General features: G+C 44.6%; 1 protein-coding gene across 1 annotated transcript in view; it reads left to right on the top strand.

The window, feature by feature from the left end:
* The first annotated feature begins 2,410 nt into the window (after positions 1-2,410).
* Positions 2,411-18,857, top strand: part of LOC308289069 (uncharacterized protein) — a 76,178-nt gene continuing 59,731 nt past the window's right edge. Inside the window, exons 1-2 of the mRNA XM_080730620.1 lie at positions 2,411-2,536; positions 14,941-15,045. Coding sequence (XP_080586746.1) covers positions 14,957-15,045 — 89 coding nt within the window. The 5' untranslated portion in view covers positions 2,411-2,536; positions 14,941-14,956. The remainder of the gene's footprint in view (positions 2,537-14,940; positions 15,046-18,857) is intronic.

Below are 18,857 nucleotides of genomic sequence, written 5' to 3'. Positions count from 1 at the left end.
CCACTCCGACACTAACCCTATCTCTAACCCTAACCCTAAACCTTAGGCCCATGGGAGTGTCGCCACTCCGACACTAACCCTATCTCTAACCCTAACCCTAAACCTTAGGCCCATGGGAGTGTCGCCACTCCGACACTAACCCTATCTCTAACCCTAACCCTAAACCTTAGGCCCATGGGAGTGTCGCCACTCCGACACTAACCCTATCTCTAACCCTAACCCTAAATCTTAGGCCCATGGGAGTGTCGCCACTCCGACACTAACCCTATCTCTAACCCTAACCCTAAACCTTAGGCCCATGGGGAGTGTCGCCACTCCGACACTAACCCTATCTCTAACCCTAACTCTAAACCTTAGGCCCATGGGGAGTGTCGCCACTCCGACACTAACCCTATCTCTAACCCTAACCCTAAACCTTAGGCCCATGGGAGTGTCGCCACTCCGACACTAACCCTATCTCTAACCCTAACCCTAAACCTTAGGCCCATGGGAGTGTCGCCACTCCGACACTAACCCTATCTCTAACCCTAACCCTAAACCTTAGGCCCATGGGAGTGTCGCCACTCCGACAATAAGAAGTCAATGTCGGAGTGGCAACACGTCGCAATGGAAACCCGTTACCGTTTTGTGCGTGTGTGTGCATGTGACTAGCACTGACATAGTAAAAGCAGTAGTCTATTTTACTACTTGTTGAGATGGAATATAATACAATAACCCATACAACGCCTGACCCCACCCGTTCACTTAGATCAGCCAACACAGGGATGCTGACAGAACCCTCGCTAAAAACCCCAGGGCAAAAATCCACTCGTCCGAGACAGTTTGCCCTCCTGGCCCCCAAGCTGTGGAATAAACTCCCTGTCGCACTTAGAACAACGGACTCACTCGCTAGCTTTCACCGTGGACTGAAGACAGACCTTTTCAGACTCCACCTAAACCCTTAGCACTATTGAAACACTCAATGACCATACATGAAGCTAGTTTATAGCCTTTGTTTTTTTGATTTTTAGAACCTTTTTTTTCTTTACTGATTATATAGTTTTTTTTCCCCCTAGATTGATACGCATATGCATTTGTTATATTGTTGTTGATGTTCTGACATATTATCTTGTTTCAAGGACGTGCTGGGCCCCTGATTCAGCCCGGGAAAAAGAGTTGTAGAGGCCCTCATTGCAGCGCTATAGAGAGAGATCTCTCTCTATAGCGCTGCTGCTACTCAAAGATTTGCCATTTCAGATCATGACAAGTGACAAGCCAGTGGGCCAATTACATGAGTTATATTTCGTCATTGTCGGGTGGAAACCTTGTATGTCCAAAACCGCTTGTTTTGTATTTATCATTTTAAAAATGATTTAAACTAATGAAAACAGCCGATCTAATGTGTGCTTGTAGATCTGTTTTTTCACAACTTTTGTGCGATAGCCTTGTATGAAGCAGGAGCAGGACTTTTGCAAATTTACAAATTTGAAACTTGGACTTTGTTGGCCGCCCAGCCCCCAAAATGGAACGAAGGCGACATTTCTTTTTATTTTTTTTTCCTAGTTCATACCCGGCCTGGACCTGGGAATGAACTGGACGTTCGGGAGTTGTCCCGCTTTCCCAATGGCCAGCACGTCCCTATCTTGTTTATTATAGTGATGTATCTGCTTAAGTCTCTTTGGATTAAAAGCGTCTGCTAAATGCCTAAACTGCATGTAAACTGTAACTGTAATATTGAGTTGCAGTAGCACCAGTCAGCCAGTAGGTGTCAGCCTCGACCCACACAAGATGTAAGCTTCTCCATGCGACTCAAAGAGCTCCTCTACTTTTACTACAGTTTGCACGGCAGTGCAGTGGTTCTAAATGAAAGGGGGAGGGGGGGGGGGGGGGTCCCTTGAGGGGTTCCAGGGGGTCCTTGAGGGGGTTCCAGGGGGTCCTTGAGGGGGTTCCAGGGGGTCCCCCAGCCACACAACAGGTAAAGGCTGAGGCCATAATGCAGTGGTGCAAAGTAACTAAGTGCATTTACCTAAGTACTGTACTTAAATAGAATATTGAGGTATTTGTAGGCTACTTTACTTGGCTATTTCCAATTTCCAATACTTTTACTTCTACTCCACTGCATCTCGGATCCAAATATTGTACTTTTACTTTATTTGAAAACTTTAGTAGTTACTTTGCAGATATAAATTATACATTTATAAAACATACATTAATCCACTTCTTATTTCATAGGCTACCTAGGCTATTTTGAAAATAGCCGATCTACAAGCTCACAAGGCGTAGCATCGCGAGTTTCGCGACGCATTGTTAGCTTGTAGATCTGCTATTTTCAAACATTTTGTACCTTTATTTTGGTAGCCTTATGCTATAGCTCCTCCCTCGACGTTTTATTAAAAAAACAGAAGTGATCTTGATCTCATAGAACCAGGAAGAAGATCACAGAGAGAGAAGAGTTTAGTTTTCTTTAAGTAATAAACATTTTATTACCAAGAATCTCAAACTACCAGAACTACTCTTCAACAACTACCAGCCTACACACACAGGACGACGTGTTGAGGTAAGAATTACACCAGAGGGTTTTTGGCTTTGAAAGGTTTTCAGGGTTTTGTTTTGTTCTGTTCAGTTGTTTGGGTTTGTTTTCTGTTCCACTGATGGCTGATGTTTCATTGTGTGTTTTAGTTTCTGTATTTTAGCCTTTTCTTTCTGTACAGCATAATTCTATTCTGGTTGTAAAATGTGCTGTAGGCTATAATCATAAATAAAGTGGATTGGATTGAAAGGTTTAGGTTTAGAAAGGTTTTTTGCTTTCGGTTTTACATCGCAGAGTAGGTGCGGTCTTCAAACACTTTGTTTATTAGCCTATACAGACGTTATAAGCCTGTCTGCCGTTACGGTGGCCGTGCGCGCTGACACGCACCGTGTGTGTGCGTGTGCGTGTGTGTGTGTGTGTGTGTGTGTGTGTGTGTGTGTGTGTGTGTGTGTGTGTGTGTGTGTGTGTGCGCGTGTGCGTGTGTGTGTGTGTGTGTGTGTGTGTGTGTGTGTCAGGGTTGTCAACATTGGACTGTCAGAATCCAGGAGATTTATTTTTGGGGGGCGCGCGGAACTCCCCAACCGGGGTCTGGGGGGTCCTCTCCCCAAAACGTATTAATAGATATTTTTTCCTGTGTTCTGTTGAATTTTGTGCATGTTTGATACATTTATCAGGCTTACTTTACTAGCATGGGTACAATTTCAGCCTTAAAATGCCAAATGTTGTTGTACAGATTTGATGACTGAAGCAAAAGGACATCTTTAATAATGATTTCTCATCTTTAAGTCATTACTTAAGTGAATATCTGTATGATCTTTCTTGCATGCATTGCCCCCACCCCTAAAGCGGGGGGTCTGGGGGTCCTCCCCCAGAAAAATTTTAACATAGTAGATGTAATTTCCTGTGTTCTGGTGAATTTTGGGAGTTTGATACAAAATCCAGGAGAAATCCAGGAGATTTGCCAATCCAGGAGACTCCCAGGAGAGGGGTTCAAAATCCAGGAGACTCCTGGGAAATCCAGGAGAGTTGACGGTGTGCGCGTGTGCGTGTGTGTGTGTGTGTGTGTGTGTGTGCGTGTGCGTGTCCGTGACGACGTTGCTACGGGACGGACGCTCGTTCGTGCGTGTGCGTGCGTGTTGCTGCTGCATGTAGGACTACATGTAGGCTAAAACGTATCCTACAGAGTTAACACCACTCTCTGTCCCACATCTCCACTGCAGTATCATTCCATGCCGCTCAGGTCCGCGCTGCACTAGTCTCGCGTAGCCAGACAACTATTCCACAATCTCTGAATGCTAGAGTCTGGAAGAGCAGCTCCCGAACGGCGAGTATCGGTGTCGGTACTCGATCTTTTCGCTCTGCCTTTTCTGCTCTCTTCCGGCGCTTGCGACTGACGTCACAAATATGGCTGAAAACAGCAGACCTACAAGCTCAAAACGCATAGCAAGCGCAACGCTTTGTGGGCTTGTAGATCGGCTGTTTTCGCCACCCAACACAGTCACTGGTGCCCAGTCGTTTTTAGAATACTACAGCTGCATGGATTATTAATTCTTATTGAACACAGGAAAATAACACGTTTCTTTAAGAATATTTATTATTAAAAGAAACTATTTACTATATTAATAATATAGTAATAGTTTATTTTAATATAGTAATAATAATAATATAGTAAATAGTTTCTATATTAATAATTATAGTGAATACCGGTAGTTTCTTTTAATAATAAATATCAGCGGTGAGAGACACCCCGGTCGGTGGTCAGCAGCGAGGCCCCCGCCGCTGGTCCCGTGGTCAGCGGCGAGACCTCCGCCGCTGACCACGGTCAGGCGAGGCGAGGTGACGGTCATCGGCGAGGCGAGGTGACCATCGGTTCTCCCGGTGGAGGGTCGACAGATCCCCGCACGGTAGCCGTGAGTCATCCGCCCTGCGGGGGTCTCTCGCCGCCGACCACGAGCCCCCCGCAGCCCGTGGTCAGCGGCGAGACCCCCGCCGCCGACCACGGAGCCGCTGACCCCCGCTCCTCTCACGGACCTCCTCCGCTGGAGGTCCGTGAGAGAGGAGGTCCGTGAGAGGAGCGGGCGTCAGCGGCTCCGTGGTCGGCGGCGAGAGACCCTCGCAGGGCGGCTACTCACGGCCACCGTGCGACCCTCCACCGGGAGACCACCACTCACGGTCAGTCACGGACCTCGCCCCGTGGTCGGCGGTGAGAAACCCCCGCAGGACGGCTGACTCACACTGAGGTCTCTCGCAGACCACCGGTCCTCAGAGGGGTACCTCAGTACTGTTATTTATTATTAAAAGTTACTTGGAATTTTCGGCAATAAGAATTAATGCAATACTGTTATTTATTATTAAAGGCAATAAGAATTAATGCAGTACTGTTATGTATTATTAAAAGTTACTTTGGGGGATGTTGTTAGTCCTTGTTCAATAAAGGTTTGAAGAGGAAAAGCCAATCACAACACCATATTGTGTGCCGTCAGTTGCAACCGCCGGATGTTAATATGGCAGGCGCGCAGATATGGACCCCGCGCAGATATGGACCCGACATCGGAAGTAGACACTGCTGCACTGAACTGTAGTCCCATTGGAAACATAACAGAAACACAATAGCTCAGACAAAGTCATTCGAGCTGCCTATTATTGTTATGAGTGTATAGTTTATGAAACGTTTGAAAACATCATGGAGGTAACACCAACAACACCAGAGAAAGACAAAATAAAGCCCCCAGAAATGTTGAAAGGAGACATAACGCTTCCAGTAGGACATGTTATTGCTACTGCACTAAGGGAGCGGTTGCGTCACATCCGCTTTATCTCGCACTCACCGTTTCTATTTCCGTCTGCCAGACTGTATGCTGGGAGCATTTGACCAAATCGCGGAGGCAACAGTCTGGTCACGCGAGACTAGCGCTGCACTGACCGGTGTTTCCATTATAGTGAGAGAGAATGAGTTGGAACAAGAAATGACAAAGTCAATATTAATCTGGTTGCACTTGTCGTTCTCTTTAGCATAACAAAGGATCATTAATTACACCAACAGGCTATTAGAGCTACAACGCTCAAACGAGGGAAATATATATATATATATATATATATATATATATATATATATATATATTCTTGACTTGTTTGCACTGACTTTGGTCACTTATTTTCTGGCCCTGCACTATTGGGTTGTGTTGGTTGTACTGTGTACTATTGCTGTGTTGATATGGCGGTGCTGCATTGACTAGCATTGACTGTTATTTGTACTTTTTTTATTTTGGCACTGTTTTTTAAATTATGCTTTGAGAATAGCTTTTTTCTGTGTGACGTGTGATTATAATTACATCTAACGATGCTTCTCCTCCATTCACGTTTGGTGAATGTAGCCTTGGCCAGGAAAATTTGATGTCTTCAGGTGGTAACCATCGATCATAGGTGGTGTTTCGACCCGCAAACCACAACACCCTCCTGATGGCCGGGTCGGCAGTGGTGGCCAAATCACTGCCCATCTCCTCCTCCTGACCAAGGCTAAACTCCCCTCTCCTGCTCTATTTGTTTTTTCCCAACAAGAGGCTTCTCTGGGGAGGTTTTGGGTGGGTCCCTCCTGAGGTCTTGAGGTGACACAGGTGCGTAGAGTTCTCCAGTACTGTGGGGTTATTCCTGCCTGGAGTTCTCCTTCGTCTCACCAATTCACCAACCAAGTTGTGCGCTGCACCTGTGACCCCTCTTCTCTGTCACTTATGAGCATTGAATGCTTCGTCACTTTATGTATATATTCTTCTTTTTTTGCAATAGCTTTTCGACACTATCTATCTATCTATCTATCTATCTATCTATCTATCTATCTATCTATCTATCTATCTATCTATCTAAACAATGTCTATTATTAGCAGTGGTTAGGGAGTCTTATTGGTTACTCTGTCAGCACAGTACATTCCAATATACACTCTGATCACTCTAGTGTGTCTCATATGAGAATAAGAAACAAGGTGTTGTTGTTTACAGTCAGAATGTATTTATCAACCATAGACCAAGGAGAGCTTGAAAACACGGCCGTTAATTAGCCTAATTAACACCCCATTATTGTGACCGCCAGGGAGCAGTTAGTATGAAAACGTGCGTCACACGCTGTCACCCTTTGCTCTCACTCTTACTCTGGCATACTTTTGCCTGGCAACGTGATTTCAACTTTAAGACGCTCACACAACTTGGGCCTTTCTCCGGCCAATAGAGACGAGCTGTAATTGTTGAAGCCCCGCCCCCCCTCTGTCTACTAAACGGCTGTCACACTTTGCTGTCACACTTTGCTGTCACACTTACTCTGGCATACTTTTCTGCCAACTTGCTCCTTGTGTGTTTGTGGGCGGGGAAGTTGTCGCTCGAGGTGCCAACTTGCCCCTTGTTATCTATACTAGTAAGACACCTCAGGGTGAATTGCGACCTTAGGGTGACATGCGACCTCGCCCTAAAGGGTGAGGTCGCGCCAATTCCTGGCCATCTGGCCAGTGATGTATATGGGACCAGTTACTCATATATGGAGACCCCTTCATGATAGTTATGTTATGTCAAAATATGCCCATATATGGACATTACATATGGGCATTCCCATATATGTCCTTAATATTAATAACATAATATCCTTAATAATATCCTTAATATTGACAATGTAGGAATCTCCATATATGGGCTTCTCTCTCTACGTCGTCCTCAGACGAGCCCTCCATCGTCGTTTCCAGTCATCTCGGTTCTCCATATATCTGGACAGCTCGTTTGTGCTTTCTGCTCCAGCATCTTTCTTTAGTACGTCCACGTAGGTAGGTGTGGGACGTCCCCTTGATCGGTGCCCGTGTGCTGGTTCCCACAGTACAAGCCTTTTGACTGGGAGTTCTTGGTGTCGATGGCAGTGTCCAGCTAGTCTCATCCTCCTGACTGTTATCTTCTCTGATACACTTGGCAGTTCCCCGTACAGACGCTTTTGTTGGTAATGTGCTCGTCCTGGTTGATGTTCAGCACCACCCTTAACATTCTGGTGTAGCACCGTCCAAGGAATTCTGTAGGGCTTGCGTTAGTGTCCAGCATAAAAAGTACGTTATTAATGCCAAGCAGGGCCTTGGTGAGTTAGGGCCCTGGTTTGATGCCTGTGGATCTCCATATATGGGCATACCCAAGGGGGTACCCTAACATTCTCATTTTCGACCTGGGATTTATGATCAGAAATCTCCATGTATGGGCATAAACGTTTTTTTTTTCTTTTTCTGGGAATGACCATATATGGACTTTTATACCCTGAGAAATCTCGTAACTTGTCTGACTGTCAGTGCAGGAAGTGATGTCACGTGACATCCTTTTTATGCCCATGTATGAGTAATTCTGTACCACATCACTGTGACTCACTGACATCACGTGACATCACTTCCTGTACTGACAGTCAGACAAGCTACGAGATTTCTCAGGGTATAATGCCACCTTCGGTCGCAATCAGGTCACACTTGTTGGTGGTGACGCTGCTCCTTCATTTTACTTAGTTGCGACCACAGGTTAGTATGAAAACGGTCACAACTTGTCTATAACTGCTTGCTGAAATGACGTGTCTGTTTCAAAGTGGCTTCATTGATCGATTGATTGATTGACTTTATTTGGTGATTAAATCAAAGATCATCAGCGTAATTCCTCAGAATATCATCATATATAAAGACGTATAGGATAGATTAGAACGAAATACGAATTAAAGGACAACTTTGTTTTTTTTACAACAAGGGTTCATATTTTAGATTGTAATTAGAGAAAAGAAAAAGTGTGTGTTAAAATGTTTTCATTTGCTTCGTTCTATTGTTTTATCCCGTTTACCGTGCTAAAATGTGGGGCATGCATACGCATGGGGGCATGCGTACAAGTGGCTAAATATGTCTTTTTTGACACAATAAGCCAGCAGTTTCTTTATAGCTATTTACAGTAACACTTCTAGCCCCCATAAGTCACATCCAACCATGAAAGGTTGTGTTGTATCTTGGGAATGGGATTATTCTGTGTAAAATGACATATTTAGCTACTTGTACGCATGCCCCCAACCACTGAACTCAGAATCTCTAAAACAATAGAAAGAAGTAAATGAAATAATTTTAACACTCATCTTTTATACTCTTTAATTACAATCTAAAATATGAACCCTTGTTTTAAAAAAAAACAAAGTTGTCCTTTAAAACAATATTTTTTCGAAACATTTTTGGTGTCTAGTTATGATTTCTTCTTGTTGCCGTGGTCAACTAATGTCCCATGGGGTTTATTTTTAACCATTTCTTGTACCTATCCCCAATCCAAACCATACAATGGAGATAACAGAAAATACCTCTTGAAGTAGGCAAATGAACACATTGTTACATAATTTATGATTTTGAGCCCAGGAATTCATTCAAGTGGTTAAAATATCATTGAGGATGAAGACACAATAAAAGCTTTTTTTTATTATTTCCTTTCCCATGGAAACCTTGTTATCATCACCAGAATGACTATTAAAACTAGTAAAACCAGTAAGACTCCCTAATCGGGAGATAAGCGACCGTCAGGTCGCATGTAAAAAATAGGCCTGATGGTGGCGCTAAATGGTATGGATCCATGTTGATGACATGACTGTAGAGATACTGTGTACCGGTTTGCGTGATTTTAGGGCAAAATCTGTATGAGCAGTGTCCAAAAATGTGTCTTGCAAGAATGGGCCTCATGGTGGCGCTAGAAGAGGGCCATGTGAGAAATGAGGGGTGGGGTTTGTGGTTTGGCAGGCAAGGAGTGTGTGTGGAAAGTTTGGCATGGATTGGGGCAACGGTGGCGGAGATATGAGAAGGGGAAAAGTGACGTGTGACGTGACTGACGGACGGACTGACAGCCGGTGGAGGTTTGGATAGTACCAGTAAGACTCCCTAATCGGGAGATAAGCGACCATCAGGTGGCAGCATGATTTTAGGGCAAAATCTGTATGAGCAGTGTCCAAAAATGTGTTTTTATGTCTGTTCGTCCATCCATCCGTGCGTCTGTCCATCCGTCCGTCATGAAGAAGAGCGCTATGGCGTGTTTCCATTGGGGTTGTGTGTATTCAATCCATCAAACATTTGAAGGTAATACATGAGCAGTAATCAAAAGAAGAAACATGTGTATTGCTGCTGTGTGTTTTGTTTTCTGGTTACAACAGATAACATTTACAGGTACAGATGGAACCAAATGAACCCGTGGATATTTGTACCCTCTCGCTGTCAGAGTAACCTCTCATGAGAATCTACAGCACACCACCTGCTGCAAGGGTGCTTGTGTATGTGCGTGCACGTGCTTGGGCGTGTGTGCATTATGTGCTTTTTATTATATCTGGCACAGCTAATACATCAGATGTTGTTGTTGTTGTTGTTGTTGATGAGGACAGAAGAGAAGTGATCATTTTGAAAGAGGCATCATTTACATTTGACCACCGTCTGGACAAGAATGTGTTAAGGATGCTATTCAATTCATGTCATTTACTCACTGTTTTTGGATTGGCACTTTTGACCCACCAGGTGTCAGCCTCCAAGAAGAAACCCAAAATACAAAGGGAATACATAATTGCTCATAACAACCACACCAGGGGAGGGGGTCTAATGTAGTACTGTCAACCTCCTAGACACATGAAAACCAGAAAAAGTATAAAACTATGGCACCACCTCTCTAATTGTTTTTACACTTTGGAAACAAAGTGCCAGGGGGCTTTCAAGTTTCACATAAACTATGCACAAAAAGTTAGGAAACTTGACTTAGGTTCATTATACCTCCCCATTAATAATACAAATTGGTATTGTATTTTATATCATTCTTATTGTTGATTAGTCACCTTTACAACGAGGCAAAGCTTGTATGAATAGGGAATTCGTGGGAGGAGCAACACAGCCAAATGTGTGTGTAGCGCTGACCAAAAATATTTAAAAATGGCCTGCAATACTGTTCTGTATTGCTATTCACCTTTGCTTGCTTGTTGCATTGAATGATTGCACACTTGTACAATAATAAGGAACATAAAATAAAAATAAAAATATTGACACATTTTTTACACTTTGTTCATTTTAAACTCTGTGTCAGGACGAGAGTGAATGCCAGCAGAAGAGAATTGCAGGCCATTTTGGCACATTCTTTGGGGTCGCTACCCACACATTTAGCTGTGCTGCTCATTCCATGAATGTCCGATGCGTATAAGCTGTACCTTGTTGTAAAGGTGACGAATCAACGATGACAATGATATAAAATACAATAATTGGCATTATAAAAGGGGAGATATAATGGACCGAAGTTACGTTTTTTAGTAGTTGTAGTTTAGTATGTGTCACGCCACCGGCCTCCAGAGCACAGGAGAGTGGATCCAAACTCAGAGAACGACACAGGAATGAGAAAATAAAGACTTTACTGAAACTAAGGTTCGGCCAGACAGGGTCACAGTGTAACAGATTAGGGAGTGTTCGTCTAATACTTAAGGTGGGTATAGTCCATAGCGAGGGGGGGTTCTCAAATAATAATTTGATTGTCAGGGGGGACCATGACTTTTTTATTTTGGCTGGAGGGGGGTCCATGCAACTTTAATTGGTTGAATTTTGTATTAAAAAAATGTTTTCTTTTGTTATTTTTCATACGTGTTTACTCCCATATATTTATCAAGTTCCCCCTGATTAACTTGGTATATTCCGCTTCTGTAACGCTTTCATTGGGCGCAGTCGGCGACTCGGCGGCAGTCGGCGCTGACAGTGCAGTGCTTCGAGTTTGTGTTGCATTCTACAAAAGTGATTGTGAAGCAAACAGAAGAACCAACACAGGGCTTTACACACGAGTGCTGCAGTATATCCTATACGTATATTAATTAGGCCTACTTTAAACCATACAGCTTTTGGTAGGCTAGACTATAATAACTTGAATAATATGAATGCCATATTTAATTTCGTATCGGCATTGCCAGGGTGGCATTGCGCACTAGGCTAAAATACCCTATATAGCCTATAACGTTCTCTACAATAAGTAATTGTAGATGATAGTTATATCTATCAAATATGGTTTTATATAGCAAATCAATGTCGGGAAATGTCCATTTTGGGAGCGCACTGCATGGCGCACTGGTAGATCAGCCAACGTTATACATCTTTAGATGTAATAGGGACACAATACAGTCCATGGAAGTGGGGCTTTCCAAGGAAGAGGTGACGTTTTATTTGTTTTAATCGCTTCATAATTGACCGAGCCATGATGAATTTAAACCAGAAGAACAAAACGTAATCCTGTAGGCAGGATTTTTTTGCTCTCTCGCTTTCTCTCTCCATCTCTCTCTCGCTCTGTTCCAAATCATGTCCAAATGGAGACGCTTCATGCGCGGAGCGCAGAGACACACACACAGAGAGAGAGAGAGAGAGAGAGAGAGAGAGATAGATAGAGAGAGAGAGAGAGAGAGAGAGAGAGAGAGAGAGAGAGACGTTATCTTGCTAAAGTAGTTGCTGTTTGGTTTATTGCAAGATTTTGCGAGTCTGCTGGCCGCCGCTCGTTTTATTTTTGATCGCCCGTTTCCGACCGCAGGTAAATAGGCCTAGGCTACCCTGCTTGGTCACCGCCTGGTTACATTGTGGTTGAACTTGAAGAATTAATATTCACAGGGAGATGGAGGATGCATTATTAGTCAGCTTGGATACATACATGTCCCGTGGACAGACGTGGACTAAGCAAGGCTTGTTGCGGTTGACAAAGTGGAGCAAACGTATCCTATATGCAAGAATGTTGCAACTTCTTCCCTCCCATAATTCGCACTGACTACCGAATTATGTATGAGAATGTGGCCTGAGACTGAAATGTATAAGCAGTCATATCTGTCAAATATTGTTAGTTCAAGGCAATAACAAAGCTTTCGGCAGGGAAGGAGGTATAGGAGAAACAGCTTGGTTTTAAACTATGATTTTAGATTTTATATCTGTTCACAGTTGCTCAATCTTTCTTTTGTTTTGAGTGTTGTGGAACCAAATGGAACCTTTCTGTATTAGTTGAGTACAAAGAGACCCACATTTAATCCCAAAAGCTTTCTTGTGGTCCTTTTAGTTGACCTATCCTATTGCCAAAATAAAATGCCTGGGTTTCCGAGGCTAATCTTGTATCAATGAACTGTACTGTTCTGTACCCTCAATCAATTGTCAAATAGGGTGCTATATTTTGTGTGTGTGTGTGTGTGTGTGTGTGTGTGTGTGTGTGTGTGGTGTGTGTGTGTGTGTGTGTGTGTGTGTGCGTGTGTGCGTGCGTGCGTGCGTATATATATATATATATATATATATATATATATATATATATATATATATATATATATATATATATATATAGAGTTTATTGGGGAGGGGGGGGGGGGCATGCATTTTCTTCAAGTCACGCAGGGGGGATCACCCAAAAAAATCTGAAGGTTGGGGGGGGGGGGCAAGGAATTTTTTTTTAAAGTTACAATCTGTCAACCAGCCCCCCCTAGTGGCTAATAAACGTACACTCCCTTAACATAAAGAGGGCCACACAGGGCTACAATAAAACACAGCAATCCGAACGGAGCAAACACAGAACCAGTAATGACAGAACATGGGCAGCACAACGTCAATAATAGTCATTAGTGGCAACAGCTAGCAGCTGTGTGCCCGGGAGGAGTTCAGTCTCTCATTCACACTCACAAGGAGGGGGAGGGTGAGAAGGGAAAGGTGGGGAAAAGGTTGGGGAGAGACCCTGGAAATGCCACCATGTGGCACAGATGGTAACAGTAGTCTAGGGGTGTAACGATACATTTTAATAGCGATTCGATACATATCACGATACATGGTTGACGATACGATACATGGACGATATTGGTTCATTCATGGCGATACGATACGATTCGATTCAATGATTTAAAATCGATATAGTAACTATTTAGCAAAGACATTAAATCTATGTGAAAGGTGTAGTGCAGGTTTTTAAGGGAAACATGTATTATTGCGACCGTAAGGTCGCAGTTTAGTATGAAAACCTCCACCGGCCGTCCGTCGGTCACACGTGCGGTCGACCGCACGTCACACGTGCGGTCGACGTGTGATGAGGTCACGATGAGTCATCTATGCCCAAATATAGATTTCTAGGTCAGATGGCCCATAGAGTTTGTGATGTCAAACCTAGCAACCCAATATAAACAAACCTGATGTCAGACCTGAAGTATCCTTTTATACCCATATATGGAGATACAGAGATCTCCATATATGGGCATATTAGAAAGCCCATATATGGGCATATACGGATGACATCAGGGATATCCATATATGGGCATAAAAGGGACAAGGGCTTACAGTTAAGAGATCTCCATATATGGGCATATCAGAAAGCCCATATATGTTCATATACTGATGACATCAGGAATATCCATATATGGGCATAAAAGGGACAAGGACTTACAGTTAAGAGATCTCCATATATGGGCATAAAGGGACAAGGACTGTTACAGTAGATATAGAGATGTCCATATATGGGCATAAATGAACAAGGACTGACAAACACTGAGATCTCCATATAACCTATGGGAATATAAGGGACGAGGACTGTCAGCTTGTAGACCTATTTTCTAAATATTGTTGTACATTAAAAACTTGAAATGGGTCGTTCTGCATAGTACTTGGGATTTGTTGATGTAAATGTTCACATAGAGTGTAATAATTGGTAAAACAAACTTTTGGCCTATTTGTGGAGATAAGCGACCAACGGTCGCTTATCTCCCGATTAGGGAGTCTTACTGGTTATGGATATAAATAAGTAAACACAGTGATTATCTGCCAAATACATGGACATTGTATATTGACAAACCTGCACCTTGACATAAACCCAGTGATTACACACATTTATCGATAGACCAGTGTAGCTATATAAGGAAAAGTAATAAAACATTTTCTCCTTAAAAATGCTAAATAATTTGCACAAGTAGGTAGTATCGATACAATCGATTCTTTGCACTGCCGATTCGATACCATACAAAATGAAACGATACGATTCGATTTTAGCTGTTTTCATTTTGATATACTTCGATTTAAGTTAAAAACGATATTTCGATACAGTTACTATACAGTTACACCCCTAAACAGTACTCAAAGCACTTTACAATGGATCATTCATTCATACGTTGGGACAAAACAATATGCCCACGGCCACACCTCCAGGGGCAAATAACAGTAGGCCTAATGTATAGTGGGCAGTGCGGCCCCAAGATACTGTTTAGGGACGGTGCCAGCTGCCTTGCCTGTAATGCATGGGTAGCTGGTAAGGCTAATGGGTAAGGAACTGCCAAGAGTAGAATATGTTGTTTTATATGAGCTTAGGTCGCACAGAGCAGCAAAATCAACAAAGAGTTCAGATGATGGCATCAAGTAACAGACTAGTTATTATTCTTTCTTGTGTGTTCTCCATAGATGTGTCCAAGTCAAGATGGGCTCACCGTTCTCAAAGTCCAGACACCGCCCCAAAGGAACAACGTCTCCAGCAGCCAGCAAGGATGACACACCAGCAGACTCCAGGTAAGACTAAGATCACTGCTTCTACTGGGGCTGGGCGACAGTGGCTCAGGAGGTAGAGTGGCCGTTTGGGAAAAGGAAGGTTCTCGGTTCGATCCCGGGCTCCCCCACAGTTAGTGTTGAAGAGTTCTTGAGCAAGACTCTGAACCCTTTACTGCTCCTGATGAGCAGGTTGCTGCTGCGCATGGTTTCCTCCACTCCGCCATTGGTGTGTGTGTGTGTGTGTGTGTGTGTGTGTGTGTGTGTGTGTGTGTGTGTGTGTGTGTGTGTGTGTGTGTGTGTGTGTGTGAGAGAGTGAGAGAGAACTAGAAAAGAAAATTTCTAAGAAATTTTAAGTGTGCCTGCAGCTCGCTAAGTCTGTGCAACCTTGTGTAGCGGTTGGTGTTAGCATTAGCGTTACATTTTTTAACATTAGCATTTTTTGCATAAGCTTTGGCACACTTAAATATCAGATCTACAAGCTCACAATGCCTGAGCCACTGCTGTGGAACACAGTGTGTGAGGATCCTACTCTGTTCTGGTTACTATCAGTCTATTGTTGTGTGTTGTGTTACTATCAGTCTACTGTTGTGTGTTGTGTGTTACTATCAGTCTACTGTTGTGTGTTGTGTGTTACTATCAGTCTACTGTTGTGTGTTGTGTGTTACTATCAGTCTACTGTTGTGTGTTGTGTGTTACTATCAGTCTACTGTTGTGTGTTGTGTTACTATCAGTCTACTGTTGTGTGTTGTGTTACTATCAGTCTACTGTTGTGTGTTGTGTTACTATCAGTCTACTGTTGTGTGTTGTGTGTTACTATCAGTCTACTGTTGTGTGTTGTGTGTTACTATCAGTCTACTGTTGTGTGTTGTGTTACTATCAGTAGTCTACTGTTGTGTGTTGTGTGTTACTATCAGTCTACTGGTGTGTGTTGTGTGTTACTATCAGTCTACTGTTGTGTGTTGTGTGCAGTGGCCATATGTTCAAAGTCAATGTAGAGGAGTGACTCACTGCCTCAGCCTGATCAAAGTCAATGTAGAGGAGTGACTCACTGCCTCAGCCTGATCAAAGTCAATGTAGAGGAGTGACTCACTGCCTCAGCCTGATCAAAGTCAATGTAGAGGAGTGACTCACTGCCTCAGCCTGATCAAAGTCAATGTAGAGGAGTGACTCACTGCCTCAGCCTGATCAAAGTCAATGTAGAGGAGTGACTCACTGCCTCAGCCTGATCAAAGTCAATGTAGAGGAGTGACTCACTGCCTTAGCCTGATCACCTAAACAGTCTAGTATCTCCCCTGGTCCATGGGGGAATCCCAAGCCCCCAGAACCTTGGGGGAGCTCTGAAGTGCCATGGACATGGTGGCCGTTTTGAGGTACTGCAGTTGGGGCCAGAAACATGAACGCGCATCTTGGCTTCTTTGTATTGACTGCGCGTTCATACCGGAAGTGCTCGTTCATGAATTGGAGCCCCAGCGCGTCCATGAACACAAACTATGACGCAAAATGCGTCACATAGGCCCCACTATGTCACGGTTTTACTACCCGGAAGAAGGGGTGAAAACGCCTCATGCGCTGGGTGAGCAACTCAATGCAAGTGGACGGGCGGGGATATCTGGTGTCCTCTCTATTCTTATTATAACTCTAAGGGGTATCCCTTTAATCTGGTGGTTAAACTGTTGGACTTTCACAGGGGAGACCCGAGTTCGATTCCTGGGCGTTACATAAAACACTGTAGTGATCCTAGAGGGCAGTCAGGACTCCTGAATCGCTGCCCTCCACACCCTCCTATCTAGCATTCAAACTGACACTATGGGAGCCAACCCAGGACAAACTGACTCTATGGGAGCCAACCCAGGACAAACTGACTCTATGGGAGCCAACCCAGGATAAACTGACTCTATGGGAGCCAACCCAGGACAAACTGATTCTATGGGAGCCAACCCAGGACAAACTGACTCTATGGGAGCCAACCCAGGACAAACTGACTCTATGGGAGCCAACCCAGGACAAACTGACACTATGGGAGCCAACCCAGGACAAACTGACTCTATGGGAGCCAACCCAGGACAAACTGACTCTATGGGAGCCAACCCAGGACAAACTGACTCTATGGGAGCCAACCCAGGACAAACTGACTCTATGGGAGCCAACCCAGGACAAACTGACTCTATGGGAGCCAACCCAGGACAAACTGACACTATGGGAGCCAACCAAGGACAAACTGACTCTATGGGAGCCAACCCAGGACAAACTGACTCTATGGGAGCCAACCAGGACAAACTGACTCTATGGGAGCCAACCCAGGACAAACTGACTCTATGGGAGCCAACCAGGACAAACTGACTCTATGAGAGCCAACCCAGGACAAACTGACTCTATGGGAGCCAACCCAGGTCAAACAGACTCTATGGGAGCCAACCAGGACAAACTGACTCTATGAGAGCCAACCCAGGACAAACTGACTCTATGGGAGCCAACCCAGGACAAACTGACACTATGGGAGCCAACCCAGGACAAACTGACTCTATGGGAGCCAACCCAGGACAAACTGACTCTATGGGAGCCAACCCAGGACAAACTGACACTATGGGAGCCAACCCAGGACAAACTGACTCTATGGGAGCCAACCCAGGACAAACTGACTCTATGGGAGCCAACCCAGGACAAACTGACTCTATAGGAGCCAACCCAGGACAAACTGACTCTATGGGAGTCAACCCAGGACAAACTGACTCTATGGGAGCCAACCCAGGACAAACTGACACTATGGGAGCCAACCCAGGACAAACTGACACTATGGGAGCCAACCCAGGACAAACTGACTCTATGGGAGCCAACCCAGGACAAACTGACTCTATGGGAGCCAACCCAGGACAAACTGACACTATGGGAGCCAACCCAGGACAAACTGACACTATAGGAGCCAACCCAGGACAAACTGACTCTATGGGAGCCAACCCAGGACAAACTGACTCTATGGGAGCCAACCCAGGACAAACTGACACTATAGGAGCCAACCCAGGACAAACTGACTCTATGGGAGCCAACCCAGGACAAACTGACTCTATGGGAGCCAACCCAGGACAAACTGACTCTATGGGAGCCAACCCAGGACAAACTGACTCTATGGGAGCCAACCCAGGACAAACTGACTCTATAGGAGCCAACCCAGGACAAACTGACTCTATGGGAGCCAACCCAGGACAAACTGACTCTATGGGAGCCAACCCAGGACAAACTGACTCTATAGGAGCCAACCCAGGACAAACTGACTCTATGGGAGTCAACCCAGGACAAACTGACTCTATGGGAGCCAACCCAGGACAAACTGACACTATGGGAGCCAACCCAGGACAAACTGACACTATGGGAGCCAACCCAGGACAAACTGACTCTATGGGAGCCAACCCAGGACACACTGACACTATAGGAGCCAACCCAGGACAAACTGACTCTATGGGAGCCAACCCAGGACAAACTGACTCTATGGGAGCCAACCCAGGACAAACTGACTCTATGGGAGCCAACCCAGGACAAACTGACTCTATAGGAGCCAACCCAGGACAAACTGACTCTATGGGAGCCAACCCAGGACAAACTGACTCTATGGGAGCCAACCCAGGACAAACTGACTCTATGGGAGCCAACCCAGGATAAACTGACTCTATGGGAGCCAACCCAGGACAAACTGACTCTATGGGAGCCAACCCAGGACAAACTGACTCTATGGGAGCCAACCCAGGACAAACTGACTCTATGGGAGCCAACCCAGGACAAACTGACTCTATGGGAGCCAACCCAGGACAAACTGACTCTATGGGAGCCAACCCAGGACA

Source organism: Nannobrachium achirus, assembly GCF_963921795.1.
Source record: "Nannobrachium achirus genome assembly, chromosome: 7".
Lineage (NCBI taxonomy): Eukaryota > Metazoa > Chordata > Actinopteri > Myctophiformes > Myctophidae > Nannobrachium > Nannobrachium achirus.
The sequence above is the reverse complement of the archived record's forward strand: the minus strand, read 5'-3'. Positions and strand labels throughout refer to the sequence as shown.